Source organism: Gymnoscopelus braueri, assembly GCF_963280865.1.
Source record: "Gymnoscopelus braueri genome assembly, chromosome: 14".
NCBI lineage: Eukaryota > Metazoa > Chordata > Actinopteri > Myctophiformes > Myctophidae > Gymnoscopelus > Gymnoscopelus braueri.
Genome location: NC_137619.1, coordinates 45,152,594 through 45,169,802, shown reverse-complemented (window position 1 = coordinate 45,169,802; position 17,209 = coordinate 45,152,594). Strand labels below are relative to the sequence as shown.

The window sequence follows — 17,209 nt, the reverse complement described above, 5'->3', positions numbered from 1 at the left end:
CGTGTGTATGTGCGCCTGTGCGTGTGCGCGTGTGTATGTTTACGACTCGATCGCACGTCTTATTAAAACGTTTGAACGACATAAGGATCTCGTTCTCTCACTTTAATTATGATGTGGGAACGTCTTAGGATCTCGAGCGCTCAAGTTAATAAGACGTTAGAACGACATATATGACGTTAGAACGACATAAACAAAAATCTGCACTATGGCACTTTAGAGGCTCCGTAGTTTTTGATGAATATAACATTTAAAAAATTGAGTTTGAAGTTATAATGAGTTTGTTTAGGAAGGGGGCGTGTCTGTTAAAATGAATATCAAATATCTAAATACTGAAACAAGCAACTTAAAAACCGTCTAGTGGGCTCAGAAAAGCCTGAGTAGACGATAAAATGACCCAATTCTTGTTTTTAAAGTGAAATATCCCTTTAAGGATGATCTCTGAGTCCACCTCCAAGACGAAAACACCTGTTGCGCGTTTGTTCAGTTTGTGCATGTTAGAACTGGTGGAGGTCACAAAACTTGGACAATATTCTTTAGGGGTCGAAAGGTTGAGAAGCACTGCGTTACAGCTGTTTAATTGTATCAATTCCTTCTCTCTGTCTTTGTTTTGTCACCATCTCCATGTCCTGGTTTTAACACCCGGAGAAGACAAGAAGAAAGAAGTTGAGAAGAATGACGGTAAGTTCTCGGGTGGTTACCCAGTAGAGCTGTCAAACATCCTCTATAATTCCATTCATAGAGGAACATTAGCTGTTGAAACGGTCCCCTTAAGCCTGCCCCTATGTGCGCATGCGCTTGCGTTCACGCATGCATGCACACGTGTGTGTATGTGTGTGTGTGTGTGTGTGTGTGTGTGTGTGTGTGTGTGTGTGTGTGTGTGTGTGTGTGTGTGTGTGTGTGTGTGTGTGTGTGTGAGTGCGCATGTGTATGTGCGCCTGTGCGTGTGCGCGTGTGTATGTGTACGACTCAATCGCACGTCTTATTAAGACGTTTGAACGACATAAGGATCTCGTTCTCTCACTTTAATTATGATGTGGGAACGTCTTAGGATCTCGAGCGCTCAAGTTAATAAGACGTTAGAACGACATATATGACGTTAGAACGACATAAAAAAAAAATGCACTATGGCACTTTAGAGGCTCCGTAGTTTTTGATGAATATAACATTTAAAAAATTGAGTTTGAAGTTATTTGAGTTGAGTTGTTAAGTTGTTTGTTTAGGAAGGGGGCGTGTCTGTTAAAATGGATATCAAATATCTAAATACTGAATCAAGCAACTTAAAAACCGTCTGGGAGGCTCAGAAAAGCTTGAGTAGACGATAAAATGACCCAATTCTTTTTTTTAAAGTGAAATATCTCTTTGAGGATGATCACTGAGTCCACCTCCAAGACGAAAACACCTGTTGCGCGTTTGTTCAGTTTGTGTATGTTAGAACTGGTGGAGGTCACATAACTTGGACAATATTCTTTAGGGGTCGAAAGGTTGAGAAGCACTGCATTACAGCTGTTTAATTGTATCAATTCCTTCTCTCTGTCTTTGTTTTGTCACCATCTCCATGTCCTGGTTTTAACACCCGGAGAAGACAAGAAGAAAAAAGTTGAGAAGAATGACGGTAAGTTCTCGGGTGGTTACCCAGTAGAGCTGTCAAACATCCTCTATAATTCCATTCATAGAGGAACATTAGCTGTTGAAACGGTCCCCTTAAGCCTGCCCCTATGTGCGCATGCGCTTGCGTTCACGCATGCAGACGTGTGTGTATGTGTGTGTGTGCCAGGCTGTGGGTGTGTTTAGTTATGCGCAACAACGCATTGGTTTGTATTGTATTGGACCAACCAGTGCGCAACGAATAATAATAATATTATTACATTAATAATAATCCTTGAATAGCATCAATTTCTCCACCATAATAAAGAATAGGATGAATGCACAGGCTATTGTATTGCATAATCCAAGTAAGTCCACCGTGCGTAAAGTTGAGTATAGGCTCTCATAAGGATCTCATTTTGGGAAAGCTTTATTAAGACGTTTGAACGACATAAGGATTTTGAGCGCACGTCTTATTAAGACGTTTGAACGACATAAGGATCTCGAGCGCACGTCTTATTAAGACGTTTGAACGACATAAGGATCTCGATCGCACGTCTTATTAAGACGTTTGAACGACATAAGGATCTCGTTCTCTCACTTTAATTATGATGTGGGAAGTCTTAGGATCTCGTGGGCGTGTCTGTTAAAATGAATATCAAATATCTAAATACTGAATCAAGCAACTTAAAAACCGTCTGGGAGGCTCAGAAAAGCCTGAGTAGACGATAAAATGACCCAATTCTTGTTTTTAAAGTGAAATATCCCTTTAAGGATGATCACTGAGTCCACCTCCAAGACGAAAACACCTGTTGCGCGTTTGTTCAGTTCGTGTATGTTAGAACTGGTGGAGGTCACAAAACTTGGACAATATTCTTCAGGGGTCGAAAGGTTGAGAAGCACTGCGTTACAGCTGTTTAATTGTATCAATTCCTTCTCTCTGTCTTTGTTTTGTCACCATCTCCATGTCCTGGTTTTAACACCCGGAGAAGACAAGAAGAAAGAAGTTAAGAAGAATGACGGTAAGTTCTCGGGTGGTTACCCAGTAGAGCTGTCAAACATCCTCTATAATTCCAATAATAGAGGAACATTAGCTGTTGAAACGGTCCCCTTAAGCCTGCCCCTATGTGCGCATGCGCTTGAGTTCACGCATGCACACGTGTGTGTATCTCTGTGTGTGTGTGTGTGTGTGTGTGTGTGTGTGTGTGTGTGTGTCTGTGTGTGTGTGTGTGTGTGTCTGTGTGTGTGTGTGTGTGTGTGTGTGTGTGTGTGTGTGTGTGTGTGTGTGTGTGTGTGTGTGTGTGTGAGTGCACGTGTGTATGTGCGCCTGTGCGTGTGCGCGTGTGTATGTTTACGACTCGATCGCACGTCTTATTAAAACGTTTGAACGACATAAGGATCTCGTTCTCTCACTTTAATTATGATGTGGGAAACTCTTAGGATCTCGAGCGCTCAAGTTAATAAGACGTTAGAACGACATATATGACGTTAGAACGACATAAACAAAAATCTGCACTATGGCACTTTAGAGGCTCCGTAGTTTTTGATGAATATAACATTTAAAAAATTGAGTTTGAAGTTATAATGAGTTTGTTTAGGAAGGGGGCGTGTCTGTTAAAATGAATATCAAATATCTAAATACTGAATCAAGCAACTTAAAAACCGTCTGGGAGGCTCAGAAAAGCCTGAGTAGACGATAAAATGACCCAATTCTTGTTTTTAAAGTGAAATATCCCTTTAAGGATGATCACTGAGTCCACCTCCAAGACGAAAACACCTGTTGCGCGTTTGTTCAGTTCGTGTATGTTAGAACTGGTGGAGGTCACAAAACTTGGACAATATTCTTTAGGGGTCGAAAGGTTGAGAAGCACTGCGTTACAGCTGTTTAATTGTATCAATTCCTTCTCTCTGTCTTTGTTTTGTCACCATCTCCATGTCCTGGTTTTAACACCCGGAGAAGACAAGAAGAAAGAAGTTGAGAAGAATGACGGTAAGTTCTCGGGTGGTTACCCAGTAGAGCTGTCAAACACCCTCTATAATTCCAATAATAGAGGAACATTAGCTGTTGAAACGGTCCCCTTAAGCCTGCCCCTATGTGCGCATGCGCTTGCGTTCACGCATGCACACGTGTGTGTATCTCTGTGTGTGTGTGTGTGTGTGTGTGTGTGTGTGTGTGTGTGTGTGTGTGTGTGTGTGTCTGTGTGTGTGTGTGTGTGTGTGTGTGTGTGTGTGTGTGTGTGTGTGTGTGAGTGTGAGTGCGCGTGTGCATGCGCTTGCGTTCACGCATGCACACGTGTGTGTATCTCTGTGTGTGTGTGTGTGTGTGTGTGTGTGTGTGTGTGTGTGTGTCTGTGTGTCTGTGTGTCTGTGTGTGTGTGTGTGTGTGTGTGTGTGTGTGTGTGTGTGTGTGTGTGTGTGTGTGTGTGTGTGTGTGTGTGAGTGCGCGTGTGTATGTGCGCCTGTGCGTGTGCGCGTGTGTATGTTTACGACTCGATCGCACGTATAATTAAAACGTTTGAACGACATAAGGATCTCGTTCTCTCACTTTAATTATGATGTGGGAACGTCTTAGGATCTCAAGCGCTCAAGTTAATAAGACGTTAGAACGACATATATGACGTTAGAACGACATAAACAAAAATCTGCACTATGGCACTTTAGAGGCTCCGTAGTTTTTGATGAATATAACATTTAAAAAATTGAGTTTGAAGTTATAATGAGTTTGTTTAGGAAGGGGGCGTGTCTGTTAAAATGAATATCAAATATCTAAATACTGAATCAAGCAACTTACAAACCGTCTGGGAGGCTCAGAAAAGCCTGAGTAGACGATAAAATGACCCAATTCTTGTTTTTAAAGTGAAATATCCCTTTAAGGATGATCTCTGAGTCCACCTCCAAGACGAAAACACCTGTTGCGCGTTTGTTCAGTTTGTGTATGTTAGAACTGGTGGAGGTCACAAAACTTGGACAATATTCTTTAGGGGTCGAAAGGTTGAGAAGCACTGCGTTACAGCTGTTTAATTGTATCAATTCCTTCTCTCTGTCTTTGTTTTGTCACCATCTCCATGTCCTGGTTTTAACACCCGGAGAAGACAAGAAGAAAGAAGTTGAGAAGAATGACGGTAAGTTCTCGGGTGGTTACCCAGTAGAGCTGTCAAACATCCTCTATAATTCCATTCATAGAGGAACATTAGCTGTTGAAACGGTCCCCTTAAGCCTGCCCCTATGTGCGCATGCGCTTGCGTTCACGCATGCACACGTGTGTGTATCTGTGTGTGTGTGTGTGTGTGTGTGTGTGTGTGTGTGTGTGTGTGTGTGTGTGTGTGTGTGTGTGTGTGTGTGTGTGTGTGTGTGTGTGTGAGTGCGCGTGTGTATGTGCGCATGTGCGTGTGCGCGTGTTTATGTGTACGACTCGATCGCACGTCTTATTAAGACGTTTGAACGACATAAGGATCTCGTTCTCTCACTTTAATTATGATGTGGGAACGACTTAGGATCTGGAGCGCTCAAGTTAATAAGACGTTAGAACGACATATATGACGTTAGAACGACATAAAAAAAAATCTGCACTATGGCACTTTAGAGGCTCCGTAGTTTTTGATGAATATAACATTTAAAAAATTGAGTTTGAAGTTATAATGAGTTTATTTAGGAAGTGGGCGTGTCTGTTCAAATGAATATCAAATATCTAAATACTGAATCAAGCAACTTAAAAACCGTCTGGGGGGCTCAAAAAAGCCTGAGTAGACGATAAAATGACCCAATTCTTGTTTTTAAAGTGAAATATCCCTTTAAGGATGATCTCTGAGTCCACCTCCAAGACGAAAACACCTGTTGCGCGTTTGTTCAGTTCGTGTATGTTAGAACTGGTGGATGTCACAAAACTTGGACAATATTCTTTAGGGGTCGAAAGGTTGAGAAGCACTGCATTACAGCTGTTTAATTGTATCAATTCCTTCTCTCTGTCTTTGTTTTGTCACCATCTCCATGTCCTGGTTTTAACACCCGGAGAAGACAAGAAGAAAGAAGTTGAGAAGAATGACGGTAAGTTCTCGGGTGGTTACCCAGTAGAGCTGTCAAACATCCTCTATAATTCCATTCATAGAGGAACATTAGCTGTTGAAACGGTCCCCTTAAGCCTGCCCCTATGTGCGCATGCGCTTGCGTTCACGTATGCACACGTGTGTGTATGTGTGTGTGTGTGTGTGTGTGTGTGTGTGTGTGTGTGTGTGTGTGTGTGTGTGTGTGTGTGTGTGTGTGTGTGTGTGTGTGTGTGTGTGTGCGTGTGTGTATGTGCGCCTGTGCGTGTGCGCGCGCGTGTGTGAACGATTGTCCCTGGAAAACTGTCATATCACGTATTTTACAAAGTTAGGCAGGATGTAAACGACCAAGTGCAGTATATGTGATTGTATTGCAACAGGCCCTGTTGGTTCTGATATCTCACCGAAATAATGCACGGACACTCATGTGGGGTTCGGTGAGTCAGAAGCTATGGGGTATAGGCTCACAGACTAACGGGACTAACGGGAGGTCGAACCACTGCCATGTTACCGTTATCATAATGTATAAAATGTATAAAAATCTTTTGAAAATAGCAGATCTACAAGGTCTGAGTCACATTGAGCGTTGTGTTCTTGTAGATCGGCTATTTTCAAAAAGCCAACGTTTAAATAGGGCTGAAGTGGTTGGGGATGTAATAATATCAATCTAAATCTACATCATAACTAACTTTTTCAAATAATTGTCGCAGATTAAAAGTACAATATTTGCCTCTGAGATGTAGTGGATTAAGTAAAAGTATAGAAAAATGGAAATACTCCAGTAATAATAATAAGGTCTATTATTGCAATAGTAGGCTAAGGTATATAATAATAATAATAATAAGGGTAATAATAATAATAATAATAATAAGGGTAATAATAATAATAATAATAAGTGTGCTTATATTATTAAGTTCTGCAAGCACTTAAGTTGCTCTAACATATACGTTGCAAAGTAGCCTGTCTATTAACAATAAAAAATAATAATACAGGCACCGGTGATAAAAAATACAATGTATTGACACAAGGAATTAACAGTCACACTTTTGTGGATTACAGTAAAATTGTAATGACAAATTCTAAGATGAACTCTGCGGCCAAGCCGTCTGACATTCCCCGAAGGTTGGTTTCCAAGCTCTAACCTTGGATTGCCTTTCAATAAAACCATATTTGATGGACATATGTATCACCTACCTGTTACTGATTTGAGAGAATTTTATATTATTGTAATCAGTTCATTATTTCCTGTGTAATCCATGAATAAGACTGAAGTGTGTCATTTGGAGCGAATGCCATCGCGCGACACAAATTGTCTTCTTTGAATAGACTATCATCTTATATAAACACAATTGACACAAGGAATTGACACTTTCACATCTGCTGATAATAGGAACATTATAATCACACACATTCCTGGAGAATTGGAAGATAGAATGTTGTGTGCCAGGCTGTGGGTGTGTTTAGTTATGCGCAACAACGCATTGGTTTGTATTGTATTGGACCAACCAGTTCGCAACGAATAATGATAATATTATTACATTAATAATAATCCTTGAATAGCATCAATTTCTCCACCATAATAAAGAATAGGATGAATGCACAGGCTATTGTATTGCATAATCCAAGTAAGTCCACCGTGCGTAAAGGTGAGTATAGGCTCTCATAAGGATCTCATTGTGGGAAAGCTTTATTAAGACGTTTGAACGACATAAGGATCTCGAGCGCACGTCTTATTAAGACGTTTGAACGACATAAGGATCTCGATCGCACGTCTTATTAAGACGTTTGAACGTCATAAGGATCTCGTTCTCTCACTTTAATTATGATGTGGGAACGTCTTAGGATCTCGTGGGCGTGGGCGTGTCTGTTAAAATGAATATCAAATATCTAAATACTGAATCAAGCAACTTAAAAACAGTCTGGGAGGCTCAGAAAAGCCTGAGTAGACGATAAAATGACCCAATTCTTGTTTTTAAAGTGAAATATCCCTTTAAGGATGATCTCTGAGTCCACCTCCAAGACGAAAACACCTGTTGCGCGTTTGTTCAGTTCGTGTATGTTAGAACTGGTGGAGGTCACAAAACTTGGACAATATTCTTTAGTGGTCGAAAGGTTGAGAAGCACTGCGTTACAGCTGTTTAATTGTATCAATTCCTTCTCTCTGTCTTTGTTTTGTCACCATCTCCATGTCCTGGTTTTAACACCCGGAGAAGACAAGAAGAAAGAAGTTGAGAAGAATGACGGTAAGTTCTCGGGTGGTTACCCAGTAGAGCTGTCAAACATCCTCTATAATTCCATTCATAGAGGAACATTAGCTGTTGAAACGGTCCCCTTAAGCCTGCCCCTATGTGCGCATGCGCTTGCGTTCACGCATGCACACGTGTGTGTATGTGTGTGTGTGTGTGTGTGTGTGTGTGTGTGTGTGTGTGTGTGTGTGTGTGTGTGTGTGTGTGTGTGTGTGTGTGTGAGTGCGCGTGTGTATGTGCGCCTGTGCGTGTGCGTGTGTGTATGTGTCCGACTCGATCGCACGTCTTATTAAGACGTTTGAACGACATAAGGATCTCGTTCTCTCACTTTAATTATGATGTGGGAACCTCTTAGGATCTCGAGCGCTCAAGTTAATAAGACGTTAGAACGACATATATGACGTTAGAACGACATAAAAAAAATCTGCACTATGGCACTTTAGAGGCTCCGTAGTTTTTGATGAATATAACATTTAAAAAATTTAGTTTTAAGTTATAATGAGTTTGTTTAGGAAGGGGGCATGTCTGTTCAAATGAATATCAAATATCTAAATACTGAATCAAGCAACTTAAAAACCGTCTAGTGGGCTCATAAAAGCCTGAGTAGACAATAAAATGACCCAATTCTTTTTTTTAAAGTGAAATATCCCTTTAAGGATGATCTCTGAGTCCACCTCCAAGACGAAAACACCTGTTGCGCGTATGTTCAGTTCGTGTATGTTAGAACTGGTGGAGGTCTCAAGACTTGGACAATATTCTTTAGGGGTCGGAAGGTTGAGAAGCACTGCGTTACAGCTGTTTAATTGTATCAATTCCTTCTCTCTGTCTTTGTTTTGTCACCATCTCCATGTCCTGGTTTTAACACCCGGAGAAGACAAGAAGAAAGAAGTTAAGAAGAATGACGGTAAGTTCTCGGGTGGATACCCAGTAGAGCTGTCAAACATCCTCTATAATTCCATTCATAGAGGAACATTAGCTGTTGAAACGGTCCCCTTAAGCCTGCCCCTATGTGCGCATGCGCTTGCGTTCACGCACCTATGCACACGTTTGTGTGTGTGTGTGTGTGTGTGTGTGTGTGTGTGTGTGTGTGTGTGTGTGTGTGTGTGTGTGTCTGTGTGTGTGTGTGTGTGTGTGTGTGTGTGTGTGTGTGTGTGTGTGTGTGTGTGTGTGTGTGTGTGTGTGTGTGTGTGCGCGTGCGTGTGCGTGTGTGTGTGCGCCAGTGCGTGTGCGCGTGTGTGTGTGTGTTTGCACACGTGTGTGTGTGTGTTTGTGTGAACGATTGTCCCTGGAGAACTGTCATATCACGTATTTTACAAAGTTAGGCAGGATGTAAACGACCAAGTGCAGTATATTAGGTGATTGTATTGCAACAGGCCCTGTTGGTTCTGATATCTCCCCGAAATAATGCACGGACACTCTCATGTGGGGTTCGGTGAGTCAGAAGCTATGGGGTATAGGCTCACAGACTAACGGGACTAACGGGAGGTCGAACCACTGCCATGTTACCGTTATCATAATGTATAAAATGTATAAAAATCATTTGAAAATAGCAGATCTACAAGGTCTGAGTCACATTGAGCGGTGTGTTCTTGTAGATCGGCTATTTTCAAATAGCCAACGTTTAAATAGGGCTGAAGTGGTTGGGGATGTAATAATATCAATCTAAATCTACATCATAACTAACGTTTTCAAATAATTGTCGCAGATTAAAAGTACAATATTTGCCTCTGAGATGTAGTGGAGTAAGTAAAAGTATAGACAAATGGAAATACTCCAGTTATAATATTAAGGTCTATTATTGCAATAGTAGGCTAAGGTATATAATAATAATAATAATAATAATAATAATAATAATAATAATAATAATAATAATAATAATAATAATAATAATAATAATAATAATAATAATAATGATATGTGTGCTTATATTATTAAGTTCTGCAAGCACTTAAGTTGCTCTAACATATACGTTGCAAAGTAGCCTGTCTATTAACAATAATAATAATAATACTGGCACCGGTGATAAAAAACACAATGTATTGACACAAGGAATTAACAGTCACACTTTTGTGGATTACAGTAAAATTGTAATGACAAATTCCAAGATGAACTCTGCGGCCAAGCCGTCTGACATTCCCCGAAGGTTGGTTTCCAAGCTCTAACCTTGGATTGCCTTTCAATAAAACCATATTTGATGGACATATGTATCACCTACCTGTTACTGATTTGAGAGAATTTTATATTATTGTAATCAGTTCATTTCCTGTGTAATCCATGAATAAAACTGAAGTGTGTCATTTGGAGCGAATGCCATCGCGCGACACAAATTGTCTTCTTTGAATAGACTATCATCTTATATAAACACAATTGACACAAGGAATTGACACTTTCACATCTGCTGATAATAGGAACATTATAATCACACACATTCCTGGAGAGGTAGAAGATAGAATGTTGTGTGCCAGGCTGTGGGAGTGTTTAATTATGCGCAACAACGCATTGGTTTGTATTGTATTGGACCAACCAGTGCGCAACGAATAATGATAATATTATTATAATAATAATAATCCTTGAATAGCATCAATTTCTCCACCATTATAAAGAATAGGATGAATGCACAGGCTATTTTATTGCATAATCCAAGTAAATCTACTGTGCGTAAAGGTGAGTATAGGCTCTCATAAGGATCTCATTGTGGGAACGCTTTATTAAGACGTTTGAACGACATAAGGATCTCGAGCGCACGTCTTATTAAGACGTTTGAACGACATAAGGATCTCGAGCGCACGTCTTATTAAGACGTTTGAACGACATTAGGATTTCGATCGCACGTCTTATTAGGACGTTTGAACGTCATAAGGATCACGTTCTCTCACCTTAATTATGATGTGGGAATGTCTTAGGATCTCGAGCGCTCAAGTTAATAAGAAGTTAGAACGACATTTATGACTGCACTATGGCACTTTAGAGGCTCCGTAGTTTTGTATGAATATAACATTTAAAAAAATTTAGTTTGAAGTTATAATGAGTTTGTTTAGGAAGGGGGCGTCTGTTAAAATTAATATCAAATATCTAAATACTGAATTCAATTCCTTTTCTCTCCTTGTTTTGTCGCCATCTCTATGTCCTGGTTTTAGCACCCGGAGAAGACAGGAAGAAAGAAGTTAAGAAGAAAGACGGTAAGTTTTCGGGTGGATACCCAGTAGAGCTGTCAAACATCCTCTATAATTCCATTCATAGAGGAACATTATCTGTTGAAACGGTCCCCTTAAGCCTGCCCCTATGTGCGCATGCGCTTGCGTTCATGCATGCATGCACACGTGTGTGTGTTTGTGTGTTTGTGCGTGTATGTGTGTGTGTGTGTGTGTGTGTGTGTGTGTGTGTGTGTGTGTGTGTGTGTGTGTGTGTGTGTGTGTGTGTGTGTGCGTGTGTGTGTGTGTGTGTGTGTGTGTGCGTGTGTGTGTGTGCCTGTGCGTGTGCGTGTGCGCGTGTGTTTGCACGTGTGTGTGTGTGTGTGTGTGTGTGTGTGTGTGTGTGTGTGTGTGTGTGTGTGTGTGTGTGTGTGTGTGTGTGTGTGTGTGAACGATTGTCCCTGGAGAACTGTCATATCACGTATTTTACAAAGTTAGGCAGGATATAAACGACCAAGTGCAGTATATTAGGTGATTGTATTGCAACAGGCCCTGTTGCACTGGTTCAGCATCTGTTAGGTTCAGTCCCTAACCTGCGTGACTGTGAGCTAATATTCACTCCGAGTTGCTGTACAGAGGCGGACCTGCAGGGCCAACTAGCTACTTACTTGCATTTTCCTCTCTACTTTTTCTTCACTCACATTTATCAAAAGCAAATACAGATGACATTTATCAAAAACAAATACAGATGACAGCTATTAGTTAAAGGGATATTTCACTTTCAAAACAATTTTGGGTCATTTTATCGTCTAGTCAGGCTTTTGGGAGCACCCCGGACAGTTTTTAAGTTGTTTGATTCAGTATTTAGATATTTGTTATTCATTTTATCAGAAATGCCCCCTTCTTATACAAATTAATTATTACATTAAACGGTAATGAAAAAACACGGCCCCCTCACGTATTAGGAGGGCAGGTTGAGTCACCAGAACCAAGGACGGGTGTTTTTGATGAATATAACATTTAAAAAAAAATAGTTTGAAGTTATAATGGGTTTGTTTAGGAAGGGGGCGTGTCTGATAAAATGAATATAAAATATCTAAATACTGAATAAAACAACTTAAAAAACATCTGGGTGGCTCAGAAAAGCCTGAGTAGACGATACAATGAACCAAACTTTCTTTTAAAAGTGAAATATCCCTTTAAGGATGATCTCTGAGTCCACCTCCTAGACAAAAACACCTGTTGCGCGGTTGTTCAGTTCGTGTATGTTAGAACTGGTGGAGGTCTCAAGACTTGGACAATATTCTTTTGGGGTCGAAAGGTTGAGAAGCACTGCGTTACAGCTGTTTAATTGTATCAATTCCTTCTCTCTGTCTTTGTTTTGTCGCCATCTCCATTTCCTGGTTTTAGCACACGGAGAAGGCAAGAAGAAAGAAGGCAAGAAGAAAGAAGGCAAGAAGAAAGAAGGAAAGAAGAAAGAAGGTAAGAAGAAAGAAGGTAAGTTCTCGCGTGGATACCCAGTAGAGTTGTCAAACTTCCTCTATAATTCCATGCATAGAGGAACATTAGCTGTTGAAACGGTCCCCTTAAGCCTGCCCCTATGTGTACATGCGCTTGCGCTCTCACGCACGCACGAACGCACGCACGCACACACGCACGCACGCACACACACGTGTGTGTGTGTGTGTGTGCGTGCTATTAGTTAAAGGGATATTTTACTTTCAAAAAAATTTTGGGTAATTTTATCGTCTACTCAGGCTTTTGGGAGCACCCCGGACAGTTTTTAAGTTGTTTGATTCAGTATTTAGATATTTGATATTCATTTTATCAGAAATAACCCCTTCTTATACAAAAATAAATAAAAAAACATGGCCCCCTCACCTATTAGGAGGGCAGGATGAGTCACCAGAACCAAGGAAGGGTGTTTTTGATGAATATAACATTTAAAAAATTGAGTTTGAAGTTATAATGGGTTTGTTTAGGAAGGGGGCGTGTCTCATAAAATGAATATCAAATATCTAAATACAAGTTACTTGATTCAAGCAACTTAAAAACCGTCTGGGGGGCTCAGAAAAGCCTGAGTAGACGATAAAATGACCCATTTTTGGGCGGTGAAACCGCCCCTATAAGTGAGGTTTGGATATTTGTACAACAAATCCTGCGCTGTGATTGGCCAAAAATGTACCCCGCCTAACCCTGCACCGTGATTGGCCAATCACAGTCTATTCAGGACTTAGATTGGCCAGTGTCACATGACACATGTGCATAGCCCTATATAAGAAACCATAACTTTAAAAAAAACATAAATTAGTTTTTTTTAAGTTATGGTTTCTTCCATCATAAAGAGTGTTTCAATAAATGTATTTATTTTTTGTTCATGATTGGTTGACTCCATTCAGTATTGTGATTAGCTAGCAAGACGCCGCCCACTTCACACAGGGTGTGATTTTTTTTTTTAAAGTGAAATATCCCTTTAAGGATCATCTCTGAATCCACCTCCAAGACGAAAACACCTGTTGCGCGTTTGTTCGGTACGTGTATGTTAGAACTGGTGGAGGTCGCAAGACTTGGACAATATGCTTTAGGGGTCGAAAGGTTGCGAAGCACTGCGTTACAGCTGTTTAATTGTATCAATTCCTTCTCTCTCTCTTTGTTTTGTCGTCATCTCCAGAGGAGGAGCTGGTTGAAGAGGTGAAGGAACAGCTGGATGAACTTGGTGAAGAGCTGGTTGAAGGGCTGATTGATATCGGTACCACAGAACAGGGTACAGGCTCTTGGGGCACTGACCTGTGTGAGTGTGGCTGTGGTAAGTTGTGTCTGAAACATTTTGTATTTGCCTTAATTGAGTGTTATTGACGTCATGTGACGTCATTTAAAATACAACGCTTCAGTGCCATTGACGTCTATATGCCATTAGGTGTTTTCAGTGATTACAGTAGCGGGCGCTCCCGGAAATCACGTGATCTAAAAAAAATTCAGCCGGTCCGGTCTAACGTTTATAATATTTTAAAAAAAAAATCTTTGATTTATTTTACCAGATTGCGTTTTTGGTGAAAACAAGTTATATTCAACTGCCGATAACTAAAGAACGGAAGATCACTGTATTTTTTAAGAGTGCTGCCTGACACATCCAAGTCACAAGACCCAGTACGACATGATTGCTCTGTATCATTTGTAAGGAAGCTTCCTAGTGGGTAGCTTTTTACGAATGCAGCTTACGAATGTTTCAGTAGGAAGCAGTGTACTACTGTACTTACTAGCACTATTATCCTAGTTGGGTATCTTGATTTCAACACCTTTCTGGGTCATCTCAGTCCATGTTAACGACAAAACATAAACCATTCAGTGACATCATCATACAGATGAATGACACATGAATGTACAAATTCATGCGTACTGTTGACCCGGAGAGTCAGACAACTGTGTTATTGTGGTTTTAACTAACCCTGTAAAGAGATCAGATACTATCTGACCACCTTGCTCTCTCGCTCTTCTCCCCTCCCTCCAGATTGTTACCGCTGCTGTTGTTTCCCCTGCATGCAGTGCCAGGCGGTCAAAGCCTTTGGCTGGTGCCCTGTCTGGCCAGTAGTGGATTGTTTTGCGTGTGTGTTTAGTTGCTGCTTCCGTTATTCCATGAGAAAGCGCTATGACATCAAGGTAAGACCCTCTACCTTTCTGATCACACAAAGAAATTTGTTGTAATGGTGAGAGTTAAGTATGGCAATGTTTTAGACGGTTAGAGAACAGGGAATAAATGTGGAGAGACAAGATCCTACCTTCCTGCCTTTCAACATCATACAGTATGCAATGGGAGTGCCTGGGCTAGGTATTGGTTTTGTACGGTGGTGATTTAAGGCATGCACCATAGACCCCACTTGACCGTATTTACACAGTTCACATTTTATTTTTCATACACACCTCATCCCGTGATGGTACTTAGATAGGAAGACCATATTTTCAAACCCTCAAAATAGGACCCTTAAATGAACGCAACGTTCTTCAGTAAACATGAAATGCATTTTCAGGTCGGAAAACTATTTTATACAATCAGGAGAGAGAACTCATACAGGTACAGGATAAATACGTGAAATTGTAAGTAATGACACAAAGGAATGAGCAGACAACACTATAAAATTGAACATGCTGATAAATGGGTACTCTCTCCTGATTGGCTGAAATTGGCAACCCACCTGAAAATGAATGTTTTGCTTATTAAAGAGCTGGAGAGACGGGGCGACCCATGTTACTGACCCAGACACCCTTGATATAAAAACATTTGAGTACCAGTGCTCACTCTTTCATGATTAACACTGTTTTACCCCATTCGGGTCAGTGCATGGAAGGCAGAAAACAAAAAGCCTTCTCTCTCTCTCTCTCTCTCTCTCTCTCTCTCTCTCTCTCTCTCTCTCTCTCTCTCTCTCTCTCTCTCTCTCTCTCTCTCTCCTATCTATTATGCTTTATTTCCCTCCCCGCTTCTCTCCGTCATTCAGGGTTCACACTGTGATGACCTTTGCACTACGGCCTTATGTTACCCGTGTGCCTGGTGCCAGATGTCTAGGGAAGTGAAGATCAGGGAGAGTGCCGACGCCGATGGGCATGAGAGTGAAGAGGCCACTTCCGACTCCGATGGGCATGAGAGTGAAGAGGCCAATTCCGACTCCGATGGGCATGAGAGTGAAGAGGCCAATTCCGACTCCGATGGGCATGAGAGTGAAGATGCCAATTCCGACGCCGATGGGCATGAGAGTGAAGAGGCCACTTCCGACGCCGATGGGCATGAGAGTGAAGAGGCCAATTCCGACGCCGATGGGCATGAGAGTGAAGAGGCCACTTCCGACGCCGATGGGCATGAGAGTGAAGAGGCCACTTCCGACGCCGATGGGCATGAGAGTGAAGAGGCCAATTCCGACGCCGATGGGCAAGAGAGTGAAGAGGCCACTTCCGACGCCGATGGGCACGAGAGTGAAGAGGCCACTTCCGACGCCGATGGGCATGAGAGTGAAGAGGACACTTCTGTGGTCACTGAACAAGTTTCCCCAATGTATCTGTCACACTCAGCCTAGGTCTGTGCATTAACTGGCTGGGCCATCAAGCACCCCATTTCAGGATCAGTCAGTTACTGAATTTTTGCCAAATACTACCAATATGTGCCAATTCTGTTTCTATTTTTCTGTAAAATCTGGTGGGTTTTAGATGTATAATTGATTGTAATTTGTTTTTGAAAAAGAAGGTAAATAATATTATACATGTATGAAACATTCGGCATTTGACAGTCATAATGTATCACATTGTTTTAAGCGTTTCTAATGTTAGTACAGTAATATATGATCATTGACCTTTCAGCGACTCAAGCATTTTTTTATATTTGAATTCATTCTATTTTGAGCTGTTTTGTTATTGTTGTCAAACCTCTGTACCTTTTTGTGATATTTTCCCAATAAAACCTGTACTCATATACAACCCACATTACTCCATACAACCTTCATTTTAGTTTTTTTTTTTACTTAACTCGTTCATTTGTAATTGTCAGAGATGGAAAGAGGAAGTGCAATAATTAGACTTTTGACCAAGCACCTCATATTTGTCACTCAAAACCATTTCACAGAAACTGTGCGCACTCATCATTTTGTTGCAAGTTAACAACCGCAAATTGTAACTCTGTGACAGCTGTTTTCAAGCAAAGAGAGCTGAGTGCAGCACTGTGAATGAGGTGGGGCTGTGGGATGTGTGTGTGTGTGTGTGTGTGTGTGTGTGTGTGTGTGTGTGTGTGTGTGTGTGTGTGTGTGTGTGTGTGTGTGTGTGTGTGTGTGTGTGTGTGTGTGTGTGTGTGTGTGTGTGTGTGTGTGTGCATGCGCGCACGCGCCCTAGAGAGTGAGAGTGTGCTGTGTGTGTGTCACAATTCAATTCATTGGAGCTTTATTGGCATGAGGAAACATGTTTATTGCCAAAGCAAGTGTCAAAAGCATAATACAATTTCAGAAAAAAAAAAACAAGACATCATTTGCAGCTTGGCTACCAAAGTCTTGCAATACCAGATTTGACCACCAGGCGAAGCCAGCTTCACTGTTCTACCACGGTTCTGGGGGCTTGGTTCAGAGTATAGACCCCTTAACAGACGACGTCACACTGATAAGAACCAGTATGTGTGCAACCAGTATGCGCGCAATGAAACCCATTCTATCAGGTCTCGGTCAGTGGCGTTTGGTGG

At 41.2% G+C, this 17,209-nt stretch overlaps 1 protein-coding gene across 1 annotated transcript in view; it reads left to right on the top strand.

Moving 5' to 3' along the window:
- LOC308100664 (uncharacterized protein) overlaps positions 1-16,276 on the top strand; it is a gene marked incomplete at its 5' end in the record, with an annotated part of 31,749 nt that extends 15,473 nt beyond the window's left edge. The window contains 7 exons of the mRNA XM_080449730.1: positions 3,545-3,574; positions 8,745-8,774; positions 11,008-11,049; positions 12,412-12,498; positions 13,673-13,807; positions 14,510-14,658; positions 15,492-16,276. Of these exons, the coding sequence (XP_080305856.1) occupies positions 3,545-3,574; positions 8,745-8,774; positions 11,008-11,049; positions 12,412-12,498; positions 13,673-13,807; positions 14,510-14,658; positions 15,492-16,064 (1,046 nt within the window). The 3' untranslated portion in view covers positions 16,065-16,276. The remainder of the gene's footprint in view (positions 1-3,544; positions 3,575-8,744; positions 8,775-11,007; positions 11,050-12,411; positions 12,499-13,672; positions 13,808-14,509; positions 14,659-15,491) is intronic.
- Between the last annotated feature and the right edge of the window lie 933 nt (positions 16,277-17,209).